The 14,493-nt window shown below is 37.7% G+C and overlaps 1 protein-coding gene across 2 annotated transcripts in view; it reads right to left on the reverse strand.

The window, feature by feature from the left end:
• The window catches only part of cntln (centlein, centrosomal protein), a 151,911-nt gene that overhangs the window by 21,248 nt on the left and 116,170 nt on the right, over nucleotides 1-14,493 (reverse strand). For both annotated transcript variants that reach the window (XM_079811926.1, XM_079811925.1), the window contains exons 15-18: nucleotides 12,449-12,930; nucleotides 11,392-11,470; nucleotides 9,400-9,475; nucleotides 7,255-7,469 (exon numbers count right to left, since the gene is read on the reverse strand). In XM_079811926.1, the coding sequence (XP_079668052.1) occupies nucleotides 7,255-7,469; nucleotides 9,400-9,475; nucleotides 11,392-11,470; nucleotides 12,449-12,930 (852 nt within the window). The remainder of the gene's footprint in view (nucleotides 1-7,254; nucleotides 7,470-9,399; nucleotides 9,476-11,391; nucleotides 11,471-12,448; nucleotides 12,931-14,493) is intronic.

Consider the following 14,493-nt stretch of genomic DNA (forward strand, 5'->3'; position numbering starts at 1 on the left):
TGTTTTTGTAGTTGTTATTATTATATTTGTAAAATGAAAATGAAAAGACTTTAATGCAGAATCAACCATTGCATTTCACAGAGCAAAAGCAGGTGTAGTTTTTCCTTTTCTGAATAAGTGTATTTTAACAAACTGGTTGAGTCAATGATTCAGTGACTTAATGCACCACTAATACATAGACTAACTATCTGGAATACTGAAATGATATGAACACTGAAGAGTCCCAGAGCTGTTGAACTAAAGATCAGCACTCTTAGAATGCCACCCGGCTAATGAAATTTCGCATTTATGGACCGAAACGTCATGTGACTTCCCATTTCTTCACTTTTTAAAGTACTACTTCAACACTCCATATAAAGATACTCCATATTTAAATGACTCAATGCACTAAATTATTTATGTTTAGACAACCAATATAATAGTGGTGTTGGACTTAAAGGGATAGTTCACCCAAAAATGAAAATTCTGTCATGAATTACTCACCTTCATGTCGCCCCCCCATAGACAGCTATTTAATAAACACTTTCAAGGCCCAGGAAGTTAAAAGAGTCCATGTGACTCCAGTGGTTCAACCTTAATTTTATGAAGCGACAAGAATACTTTTTGGGTGCAAAAACAAACAAAAATAATGACTTTACTCAACAATTTCATTATAGCCTGTGTCTCCTACACAGTTTCCGTTGTAAATCCAGCACATGCGTTGGAGACTGACACAGACTAGAACAAAATTGTTGAATAAAGTCATTATTTTTATTTGATTTTGCGGCCAAAAGGTATTCTCATCGCTTTATAACATTAATGTTGAATCACTGTAGTCACATGGACTATTTTAACAATGTATTTACTACCTTTCTGGGTCTTGAAAGTGGTAATTAAATAGCTGTCTATGGGGACGTCAGAGATTCGGATTTAATAAAAATATCTTAATTTGTGTTCCGAAGATGAACGAAGGTCTTACAGGTTTGGAATGATATGGGGGTGAGTAATTAATGACAGAATTTTCATTTTTGGGTGAACAAACCCTTTAAAGGTGCAGTATGTTGGATTGACAACTAGCGGTCGAAATAGATACTGCAGTCCAAATTCAAAATACTGGAGAGCGCTGTTTAATATTGGAGACTGCCCCCTCCTCCTCAGACTCGACGCACACATGGGTTTCCAGCTTGAGGACACAACAGGAGCGAGCACAATTGACAATGAAAGCCACACTAAGTTGATGAGTTGATTTTTTCTGCGTTTTAATATGTTCTCGTTCATAGAGGTTTAAGATGGATGCAGAGGCTTTTTAGGTCGGGTAGAATCTGCGATCTCTGACCCAGTTTGTTTGCTGGCTTCCATGGCAGTAATACGCTGTGTTTTCCAGCAACTGGCAACCTGTGGTGTCGAAATACTATTGGGTAAACTGGCAGCGTGCCATTTCGCACAGACCAAAACAAAAAGCATTCCAACACGGAACGCACAATTCAAAGTAAAATAACTGGATGCAGCATTATTTTTCAGAGAAACAATGTGAATATAGCATGTTTCTTTCATGCTTTAGTCAAAGTCAAAAAATTACATACAGCACCTTTAATATTGACAACCATCGGAATGTCAAATTACCTCGGTTACCAATTTAAACGAAGAAACACCCAATTTTCAGGGGTATCTCTTAAGAATGATGATTTTATACGGCGATCTAAAGTGTCCGATAATAGGTGGGTATCTCAAGTGAATGATTCATTTGTAATATGCCAAAAGTACTTTTCATTTATTTAGCTGTAAAAGTTTTTTTAGAGGACAATATTTGTTCTCTTATACCCCACCCGCATCTCCCTCCATCATAGGACTTAGAACATCTGCTGTGGAGAAGTGTTTTGCTCTGAAACCCCCTGTGCTGTGGGATCAGACACTATTCTAATAATTCAATCTAGAATAAAAGACCCAGCATACGGCTAGGTGAACTCATGAATATACAAAAGTATATTTGCATTCAAAGGTGCAGAGCTGGATTTGACACCCAAGTGTTAAAACCCACACTATTCCAGCTGATAGTGTGATGGTGGGCTGCTGTCTTTTTCCCTGGCTGCCATAGTTAGCACTGATGGAGCTTTATATCAACTCGTATCATATCAACATTTGCCTCGCTGCCTAATACGTATTAATGTGTCTCCCTCTCCATTTACCTGTCTCAATCTCTATATCACATTGGCCCTTTCTTACAGATTCACTGGAAACCACCCACTGGACACCCCATTACTAAAATGACTAGCCAAATGTTATAGGACAACTAAACAACACATTTTTCTGTCAGTACTTGAAAAAAAAAAAAGTTTTATGGTGATGAATATTTGCTGTTTAACGTGTTAAAAATTATTAACGATTAATGATCTTTTATTTATTTATTATTGAAGTAGCTTTTAAGATGTCTTTAGCCCACTTTCTTTAGCATTACAGTATGTAAAAATACCTATATTAAATAAAATTACTTAAAGAAGTTGTTATATTTGTAATGTTCTGTAATTTAGGCCTTGCTTTCAATTATATTGCAATATTTAATGGTTATAATTAATATTTGAATCCCCATAAATTTAAACAATTAAAAAACAATTTGGACTGGTATCTGTGATGGCATTCATTCATAGCACTTAGTAAAACGAAGCTAATAACCAAATATTTAAATATTTAAAATACTGTGTTTATATTGTTTCCACATTCATTTGGAGATTAAATGTGAACATATATTTATGACCACACGTTATACGTATGGTACAAAGTTAGGTGCAATTGTTTGTGTTTAAGTACAGAAACCTACGCGATTAATTATTATTTTTCTCTACATCCCAGTCAATACTGAAACAAATGATTGGTGAACTGCTTTAACAGACTGTTTAACAAGGAGGATGTGTCTGGTTCCTCTAAAGGTGTTTTCTTCTCTCTACGGAATTCATTCTGTCTTTCTGTTGAATCCCTGTAAAGTTTTCTTACAGAAAACCATTCTTACACAAGCCAATAATGGAAAAAAGACACAAAACTCTCAAATTAACTTAAAATACAACACACAGTCATGTTCCACACACTACTGTGATTTTCATCACCTAATCAGACGAGAGGATCAAATCTGGACACTCCACCTCTAGCCAATTAAAGAGGGTGATCACACTACAGGGCAGCAGGGGGCAGCATGTAAGGGCACTCAACCTTGCTGCCCTTTCACCACTCCATTAATAATGCATGATTCTGAGTCAAACAAACAAACAATCATATATGCGCATGTGCAAACACACACACACACACACAACGTGTCACTGCAGCAGGGTGTGTTTTGGAAAGAGAGATGGTCTGGACACTGAGGCGTTCATCTTGACCTCCTGTTCCACTCAAGAGTCTTAATCAAATCTCAAATGGGCTTGGCATTTCCAGCCTCACAGTCTAACTGGAGCCAACATACAACACTGTGCATGTGGAAACAAAATTACATGCGTATGAGCCTCATGAAGAGCCTCTTTCCACACATCACCACACAAGTACAGTATGTCCAGACAATTTATCAGTCTCATGGGGAGAACATTTGAAAATAAATGACAATAATACATACATTTGTAATAAATAATATTTTACAATAGTTAAACAAATAGTCCATAAGTGCAATTTAAATATTATGCAAAATTCACTTTTATAAGGTGTTTGGACACAGGTGTGTTTCCACAGTGTGTGTAAACAACCAGCTTATAATGGTAAAAAAATCCCAATAAAGCACAAACAGTCTGTCCAAACGAGCGGTTCCAGATTTCCTCCCACTCTTACGCAGGAGTAGGGGGAAGCCCCACCTATGATTGGTGTTGATCTACCCTATAGCCGCAGCAGTCCGCTATTTCTGTTTCCTAACTGTAGCAACTGGACTCACGGCCTCTGAACCACTGAGGACATTACGGTTGTATTTAATTTATGAAGGAAATGTGCCAAAGAAAGTTGGTAAAGTATTATATATTTGTGCAAATCATTTTACGCTGGACTGCTTCACAAACGATGGTCAGTTCAATGCTGGAATTGCACAAAAGGTTGACATTACGGTACATGCTAGTCAATGAGTTGAATCCACTTCACTCCATAACAACTACATAAATGTATTAAACCATTCAGAATTGTCCAGTTGCATTCTAAAAGTTGTAACTTCTTTTAGTCTCTGTAAAGTCTCTCCATCAGTGTTCGACTCAGGTTCGAACAAAGGCAGAAAACCCCTACTGACAATTTGGCTGCGTGAGATTCTCCAGTTTTGTTGTTGAGTATTCCTCTTCTGGAAAGGGGGCCAGGAGTAGCAGCTCATTTGCATTTAAAGGGACACACAAAAACTAGATTATCAAATCTCTATGCTAGATTATATGTATTTAGTATTATTGTGCTGTAATGGTTAATATTTGAAATATCCAAATAATTGAATGAAAAACTTGCCTTGTATCGTGAAGCTTAATGGTTGTCCTGACTTAAATTCTAACTTACAGTTCAATTTACAATGATTTTTAATACCTTAAAAAAAGTAAAAAAGAAAATAAAGTTACATTACTTAGATTGTTTTTACTTTATATTTCCTAAAATAAAACAGTAGTTAAATAATATTATCCTTAATAATGTTGTGAATCCTGTGAAGCCCTTGGAGCAGGGCCTGAAATTAACACCCGACCACGCGCCAAATATGGGTGAATTTTCACATTGGCAGGTAGCACTGTCAGTCTACCTGCCACATTGGCAGGTAGCCAATGAGAATTGAGTGATTCATTGGGCAGTTTGAGAGGATGCGACTACGTTCATGACTAAGTCTCTGACTAAGTTTGGATGTGCGAGTATTAAACTGTTGGTGAGATGGGACGAGATAATAATGCAACGCTGACGTAGACTATAGTACAATGGCAGTTGCACAGATGTGTGTGCGTCGTGTGCGTGTGTATGTTGGGAGTTGGGAAGCGGTGAGAAAATGTCCGGTGCGCGGTAACTTTACCAGTAATAATAATATTAATTTAGTTCTGTTTACCCATTAATGAACGATCCATCAACACAGCCACAAACACAGATGTGTTCACATACGAGCCGCCAGGCACGTGCAGAGGGGGGGGCTTTGGGTGCTCGAGCCCCTGCCCTTTTTCAAAATGAATCAAAAGTGCCCCTCTCAGACAAATATCAATGATAATATCGTGGTCAACAAAACTAAATAAATGTGATTATTATAACATGACAATGTATACAATAGTAACGAACGGCTCAAAAGTCGGACAATTTCTGTTGAGGCGTTGCCATAACGCGTTGCTATGGATCGCGTGCGTTTTGATTGACAGCTGATTTTCCTCTGTTCGGAAGCGGCTCTCGAGCCAAATATGGTCCTTTCAGAGAGTTTGTGGCCTTACGGGAAAAAAAGTAAACCAATATTTTTTTTCATCCATAATCAGAGCTAATGTGTTGATTTAATTACAAATCTATATATTATATATTTTAAAGTATTACACAATTCACCAATGCCCGTTTGTCATATACAAAGTTCAAATTCCATTGGGCGATGTGAAGTGGAGCGGTAATTTTCTGTTCTTATTCATAAATCGGTTGAAAATTACATGGACAGACGAACTAACGTTTGTGCACAGCAGCAGCAGCAGCAAACGTCGCATTAATGGTAGGCTAAGTGTTAAATTCACTTGTATTTATGTATATTGATACACCGTTTACCATTTCATGAAACTATCAAAGTTAACAAAAACCAAGTGCCACCGGCATACAGGCCTATTATGTGAAGATACGTGAAAGGACTTTATTATATTACCATTTTTGAATATTATGCAGCATTATGAAAGTCTCTTATGTTCATCAAGCCTGCATTTATTTGATAAAAAACAGCAATATTGTGAAATATTATTAAAATAATGTTTTTCTATTTTAAAATAATTTAAAATATAATTTATTCCTGTGATCACAGCTGTATTTTCAGCATCATTACTCCACTCTTCAGTGTCACATGATCATTCAGAAATCATTCTAATATGAGGATTTAATGTCAATGATTGAAACTGTGATACTATTTTCAAGATTCTTTGATTAATAAAAAGTTAAAAAGAACATAATGTAATAAAATTTCACAATATTAGGCTACTGTTTTTTTCTGTATTTTTGATTAAATAAATGCAGGCTTGATGAGCATAAGGATATATATATATATATATATATATATATATATATATTTACATATTGCCCCTTTTTTACATTTGAGCCCCTGCCCCTGAAGAACTCTCTGCACGGCCCTGCGAGCCGCAGTCTATCTCGTCTATCTGGACTCAGATTAGCAGCAGTCAGTGTGACTGTATGTGACACTGGACATCAATGAATAAAACGATTTTTCTAAATGTATATTGTAAGAGTTATCATTACTTATATTGATTTCGTTAATAACTTGACAGCACTTAAATGTGTATTCTTACAAGTTAAAGAACAATATGTGGGACAAGTGGATTTTTGAAGGGGCAAGTGAAAGAGATTTTTACAAGGCAGATTAAAACATCAATAACAAAAAACTAGGGAATCAACAAAAAGCAAGAATGATCCTGCATTAATTTAGCGTAAGTGGCGATCGATAGTGGATAATAATATATAGCCTAATGTATAATAAACTGACGGTAACAATGTTGCACTGTTGACGCTCGCGCAGCCTCTCGAGGAGAAATCAATGTTACTGAATGATTCAGTGTTTGAAAGAGTCGTTTGTATCAAAGATTCAATGACCTATTCATAAACGACTGCCTCATTCTTGAATTAATCAACCGTTTGAATGAATCGACTCAATGACTCACTCATTAAAACGGTCACCTGCTGCCACCTACTGGCGGTTTACTTTCACGTTTAAACATTCTTTCCAACTTTACTTATTTGTATATTCAAAAATATTTAAAACAATCCCATACATTTTTTTTAATGCAGTTGTAATTTTTCAGTGTAAATTATTTCATTTGATTGGTAACAGCCCTACAGTGTCTTATTATATTTCTAGATCAAATTTAAGAATATAAACTGAAAGCTGAAGCATAGTCTATATTTAATAAGATTATGGGAAAAAATGCCCTTTATAAAAGGTAAAAATATCAAAGATATGCAGATTTAATTATGTGTCAAAGCACGTGAACAGGCTTAATGTTGAGGAGAAAAAAATTGGCTGGTAAAAAGTCACTGTGGCAGGTGGTCAAAAAAGTTAATTTCAGGCCCTGCCCAGGAGTGAATAAAGTGTTGGTCACGCAGTACCTTTGAAAACTGTTTGCTGGTTTTGAGTTGCTGGAGAAGGGAGTCTAACTGCAGTTGTGCTTGCTCTTGTCTGTGGTTCTGCTCTGCTGAGAGCAGCTGTGTTGCTTGTTTGTCTGCCTGTAGAGCTGCGACTTGCTGCTGGAGGGACAGAAGACGCTGCTGCAAAACAGCATGGGACTTTGATATTCTCTTCTTCGTCTTCTGCAGGGAGACACCTGAGGGTGGTGGAGAGCACACAATGCTACATTCAGTCTCTGTTAAATTGTTACTAGGGTTAAATATCATTATGTCTTACATTACAAAACCAGTTGAAGTATCACAACACTTTATATCAACAAATTCAACCACTGCTTTGTTATTGTTGACTGTTGTGGCTATAACATTATTTTAGTGAATATTAGAATAATATTATACAAAATAATATCGTTATTTCTATCATTTATAATTTATAAATTAATTTCATGAAGCATTCCTTTCTGGTTAACCCCCTGAGTCTTCATGTTCATCAAAAACTGAAGGAAGATTTTGCTTTAGCAAAATTTGAATCTGAAGTCTTTAATAACAAAATAAACAATACAATATTAAAATCTTTAAATTTTAGTATGAACTTTTAGTATGTTGGGCATGGTTTTCACACGCCCCAGATACTACAAAACAGACATCAGGGCATGTTAATGTCTTTGTATTCCTTAAAATTTTTTTGTTGTGTTTTCATTTAGCTTTACACTACTGTTCTTTTTTTGTTCATTTTTGTGGAAACAGTGATGCATAATTTCAGAATTCTTTGATGAACAGAGTTCAAAAGAACAGCATTTTTAAATAGATGTTTTTTTTGTTGTAAAAACGTAAAAAATATTGACCATTGTTGTTTTTTCTCTTTAGTTTAATGCATGATTGGTGAATAAACACTCCAAAAATGTAATGGTAGTTTAGGTTAGCAAGTTATTAGCTGGGCCTTCTAGTTAAGAAAAAACTCTTTTGAACAAGTTATTATGACAATGGTCTATGGTTGTGATATGCCATTCAAGAAGGGGAACATAATTCTGCAGTGAAAATAGTATTTTGCATAAAACTGGCATTTTGAGCATTAGATACTGTGATATAACCATAATCAACACCAGTTATTTCGTACAACACCAGCAGATGCATGGGAAAACTATTTTACTGGATCTCCGTTTGATTTTGCAACTAAAATGTACCAGCATTGTGAATGAGCCTCTTGATTCTTTCCCCGCCAGCATTTTTGCCAGGGTTTTCACAAAAATGTAATGGCCCGTAGAATATTTTGTTGTATGAATATCTGAGCATGCAATATATCAAAAGGTTTTTATATATTAAACGTTTTATTCTAGCTTCATGCATTCCTTTTTTATCAACACTTAAATATGGGTTAGTTTCATAAAAAAAGCAACATTTTGAACAAAAAGCTGAGAAAATCGTGTTTTTGTCAAAGACTACATCCAGATCAGATTCAGAGTGATGATCGAACACAGATGGAGTAGATCGAGTCCATCAACACCCTCTACTGCTTGCACAGTCCTACAGCTTGTCCTGGGTCGACATTTCATTCAATAACATTAGGCAGTTTTGATTTATATGATGTTTAATGTTGATCACGTAATTTTACATATGTTTTTTTTTTTTTTACGACTTCTTCGTCTGTGTTTTTATCAGGAGATTCTGTACTCATTCAGAAGATGCACAATAGCGCCCCCTAGCGTATAAAAATGAAAACCCGGAAACGCGGAAAATTCAGTGTTTGGTGGGGAAGCGTTTTCTCACAAATAACGGAAAATTCTGTGTTTGGCAGGGAAAGAGTTAAAGGAGTGTAATTTTTGTGGATGATAAAATCATTTCTTGTCTACTTTCATATAGACAACAAAAAGCAAAGTGATCCAATGTCAACTTTTGACTCAAACAATTGTGTGAGTTTCAGGCTGGATTGAACAAATAGATAGAAGTGGGGCAGAAGGGGAAGATTATCTTTGCAATTAAATATTTCATACTTTGTTTTATGAATGACACTGATGAGAATTTGTTTCTATATTTATAATACATTCAGTTTTCTATTCTGTTTCTTAAGAATTTATATGAACAATCACTCATCACGTAAGTGCCTGAGCACAGTTGCGTCAACCAGGTTACCTTGGAATTGGATGTTTCTAGTTTGAGATTCCTCTCCAGGCCTGTCTATGGGGCAGATCAGCATGTACCTGCAGCCCTGCAGGCAGACAAGAGGTGGAAACACAACACATGACACAAAAAGCTGGGGCAACAGTTTAACATAACGTAACGTGGCGGCTCACGGCAGAGTGACACAGAGGAAGCGTTTGTAGTCACATCAAAGAGGCTTTGGCTTTTCCCCTCGTTTGTATCGAACACTATTTAAAAAGGTTTTGATCAGTCTCTCTCTCTCTCTCTCCGTGGGTTTGATCATGGATTTATTCAGAAGCTCTTTAGTGTGACACGGGCGGCGCAGTGCTCTGCTGCACTGTCACGCCGATGTGAGCCAGCACAGTTGACGAGTACACAGAGCCATTCAGGCAGGATCTAAGAGAGGGCTGACAGCTGTAGAGCTGAGAGGAAGCGAAAAGAGGAGAAGATATGGAGCTTCCATGTTCCCTGAGGGGATGGGGGAGAGCAAACGGAGCCCTGAGAGACTGAGGAGAAGAGATCGCACTTTACAGGATCAGACACCTCTGATACACATCTTCTGATCGACACAGCTGCTTAAATTCAAGCAGAAAATGTTTTTTTTTACATTGCAAATGAAAAGAGGCAATTTCCAGGTGAAGAGTGTAATTTGTTTTAACACTAAATAAGCCATTTGTAGACTGATTCTGTTCAAAAGTGTTAAAACTTTACCTCAGCAACACTGCCTCAACCAATTACATGAACTTGGGCCCAACCTTTGAGTAGATGTCATATAGAGACATCATACTACATCTTTCTGCTAAAGAGCTACCCACTTAACGCCCGTTCACACCAAGGATGCTAACAATAACGTTAACTATAAAGTTAAAATAATCATTCTAATTCTATGAGAATGAGACCGAGGAATAGATCTTACTAGATCAAAATTCTGTTTAGACTGAAACTAGGGCTGGGGCTATATGTTTGGCGACATTGGTCGTTTTCAGAAAACTCTGTTTACTCTTAACTGTACTTGTTATAGTGTGATTAGATAGATAAGAATGTATTAATATAAATAATATAATATTAATTAACATGTACTTACAATAGGATTAGGATTATGGTTTGGGTTAGTGTTAGTTGCTTGTAATTATACATAATTTACAGTTATTTACTATAGTAATGCTGCTTTCACATGCTATCGGAAATTTTCTACTTCCCATTTTAGTCATGAGTACGAGCTCGTCACATTCAAATGCTTTGTTGTCGAAAAGAACAGAAACCATGGAAGACACCAGGTTTATTTTTCCCTATTATTTGGGAACATTTTTATTAAAGCCAAAATTATATTTAGCGTCCCATTCATTGACAACCATAAACATTCATCACACTAGTCAGCTTGCTGACGATTCTGGAAATTATCGACTATTTTCGATGTGTATAATACAACACAATACGCTTCAAATGATTAGTCACATGCAAATATGCACTACTTTAACGACAAGACAAGGCGATAAAACGGTTGTGGAAAAAACAAATAAAGTATATCAGTCAAGGCAGCAATCGTTCTTCCCTCCGCCATATTTAAAATGTGTGGCCTGCCCATCTCGGGAACTTGGGTATTAAAATTAACCCCCGAACTTCCCAGTGGTAAATACGACTTGAGAGGGCATTCATGTACAATTTTTAACTCGTATTTATTATAATTCCGATAGCACGTGAAGGCAGAATTAGAACATGAAAAGTGTAGCAAGGACACGGCAAAATAAAGTGTTAAAGTAACGAATCTTCTGCAATTCTGTTTCATTAAGTTGGGAGCACAGAAATTCCATAATGTACATCACCTTTGAAATGTGTTTGTTCCTCATGAATCTATTGACTATTTTGTTCAAAACAAAACCTACTGATTTCTAGACAAATGATAACTAGTTAATTTTAAGCAACAAACATAAAACAGATAAGAAACAAGATCCTAAAAAGAAATAAAAAAAATGTTTAACAAACCTTACGAGTTTTCCGAGAAGCTCGACACGTCGGAGCAGAATATTGACTTTGCAGGCTGTCAGAGAACTGTTCACTGTCACTGTGGAGATAAAGATAAATAGATATATTGGGGACTACTATGCGATGTAGCATTCATGTGAGAACGGTTAATTAGCAGAAAACCAGACAACCCTGAAACTTAAACGGCCATGTGCGGTGCGTAACTGCTGAGGCACAGTCGGGATTTTCTGAATGCTGCGGTGCCTCAATCAAGAGCCTCTTTGAGACAGATTTGGAAAGCTTCCAGCATGCTATTTTGTTGAGGTAGTGGTGCATTTGGGTGAAATAAATCTGTGAACTGGTATCATTGGAAATCATCACACCATCCATCATGTCATAAACTCTGATGTTGTAGGTGACATAAAACTTTCATGAAATAATTACTGAAAACGCTGCTTGATTTGGAGGATGTTAAACAGCTTGTAGACATCTGGTAGAGAGCCGAACAGAGTCATTTAAAATTTATCCCATTAAATTAGAGCAAGTATAGGAAGAGGAGGAGAGAAGGGAGACACTGGAACCACGGTGGAATAGGAACGTCACAGGAAAACTCAGCTGATTGGCCAGGGTTTGCCAGGGACTCCTCCTCTGTCAGGGATGAATATGCAAAGGAATCACAAATTAAATTAACCTGCCAAACTGTCAATTTCAGGGCTCATGACGTTGGGAAAATGGCATTGGGCAGAGAGTGAGGGGCTGCGGGCGGGTTCAGGTGCTTTCTGGCGCCGGTTCAACTCTGCTGCTCAGAGGTGGCTAATTCTACATGCAAATTTCAGTCAATAAGCTCCTAGCAAGACATCCCAGGATAATTCAAAGGATCTGATTTTTTTCCCTCTTTCTGCCCCCCTCTTGCTCTTTTCTTCTCTTTTGAATACCAACTAGACAGAAGCTGGGATTCAATCACCCGTTTGCTTGTGTTTTTGCATATGCGTGCTGTCCCTACAGTCAGAAAAATAATGAGAGCTTGAGAGATGGAAAGCGAGAAAGAGACAAGGATAGTGAAAGGTGGGGGAAGTACCTGTCTGCGCTCATGTCCTCCCAGTCGTCCTTGGCGGGACTGTCCATCCTGTTCTGCGTCGAGCGCATGCGTGTTCTACTGGAGGCATCAGCCCAGGGCGTTTTAGACCTGATCTTGTTGTTAGCCAGCGTGGCAGCTTTCGCCTTGTGTTTAGCTGCAGACCGATGGAAATCCCTCTCAGCTCGAAGGACTCCAAGTTCCTGGCGGAGCTTGAGCAGCCTGTGTCTGGCCTGGACGGCAGATTTCATGGCATTTTTTGCTTCTTTCTCAGAACTCTGCAGATGGGAAAGCAGTCGGTCCCGTTCTTCTCTGGCCTGGGTCTCCTCGGCCTCCTTGCGTTGGTGCAGGAGCTGAACTCTGGCCTGCAGTTCACCTCGCTCTCCAGCCAGTGCTCTGTTCACTTCCTGTAGGGCCCGGTTATCTTCTCGCAGCCGCACGATCTCGTTCTCCAGAGAGACCATTTGACTTTGTAACTGCTCTATCTGTGGGGGTACGCAGAGGCACGTGAAAAACAAATTATCACTTCATCTTTTTGAGACGTTTGTGCTTTAAACTCTCATTTGGCCTTTATGGAGAGGTTCCGTTCCGGGGCAAGTGAACAAGCACTCTGTGATTCCCCCCAAATTTGTTACTCATGGCTAAACATAAAAGAGGGCCATTTAGGCAGCTTGTCAAATCCTGGTGGAGGGTGTGAAAGAGAGGAGGGGATGCCTGCTGGGTGTATACCCCCAGGCAAATCGCTGCCTTTTATTTAGCACTCTCGCTGCCTTACTGCCGCAGCACACCACCTTTCAAACAACATTAGGCCCCTTTACGGCTGGCTGACAACGACTCGCCCCCCTCCCACAACTCCATCAAAAATTATTTCATTTATAATGCGTTTGCAGGAGCACATAAACAGCAGTCTGCCCCTGTGGGTTATTAAGTTTAACATGGTGCTTGTCATTCGGTAATAAAGGCGATGACAGCCCCCATTACACGACCATATGGCAGCTGCTGGCACCACTCACAATGCCATCATCTGCTCCGAATTATTCAACAAACCATTTCATTCCTCTGCTCAGAATGTTCCCTCAGTCCTCACCAGCCCCTCCAGCAACAACCAAGCTAAATGTTGCTTTAAGGGAAGTCAAGTGCTTTTGAATAGACCATGAGCTTGATTTGCTCAGGCTAAATGCTAATGACAGATGATTTGCTTGTACTAAATGAGTGAAGGGCCCAGTGTCAAACATCAGCAGTGTCAGCAAACGCAAACGGAGCAGTTTAGTTTCATTCAAATGAGTCTTAAGTGTGTTTGCTATGCATAGTTTTGCAGGTTGATGGCTTAAATGAGCGACCCATACTACAGGAAAACAGGGTTGTTGTTTTTTTTTTTTTTTTTTTTTTACATCCTTTACTTTAGCACATTGGTATCTCTACGGATGTAATTTACTTTTTGCTAATATACACACATTTTTGTCCTGTAAAGTGCTTAAGAATACACAAAGGAAGTGTAATGTATAATGTAATGTTAACGTATCACGAATAAACATAAATTAAAAAGAACACAGAACAAAGATAACATAATAATAAATAGGGATGCACTGATATGACTTTTTAAAGAATGAGTCCCATAACGATACCTTCATTTTTGGTACTTGCCGATACCTTGCCAATCCATTTGTAAATTTTTAAATATTAAATATTAAATGTTGCAAATGTATATTTTCTTTAGCTATTTTCAAGCCAAATTATGCCTAAAAATGTTGCTGCTTAAAATATTGTGCAGAGAAACCAAAAGAATATGAATTAAATTAGTTGGCTTAGCAAATAACATTTTCCTTTATTATTTTCACACCTAATTCTGAAAAAACGAAGAAAAAAAAAACAGCACCTGAACACACCAAAAGGACTACAGGTGACTGTCAACTAGCACACGCGTTCAGTGCCTGCGTGTAGATATATTCATCTATATTCGTCATTCAGACTGCAGGTATACAAACCATAAACAAAGCAGCGCATGGTTACCATTTTGAATATCAATCATTCTGATCACGTTCTTTATT

The sequence above is a fragment of the Gobio gobio genome (assembly GCF_949357685.1).
Source record: "Gobio gobio genome assembly, chromosome: 3".
Taxonomy (NCBI): Eukaryota; Metazoa; Chordata; class Actinopteri; order Cypriniformes; family Gobionidae; genus Gobio; species Gobio gobio.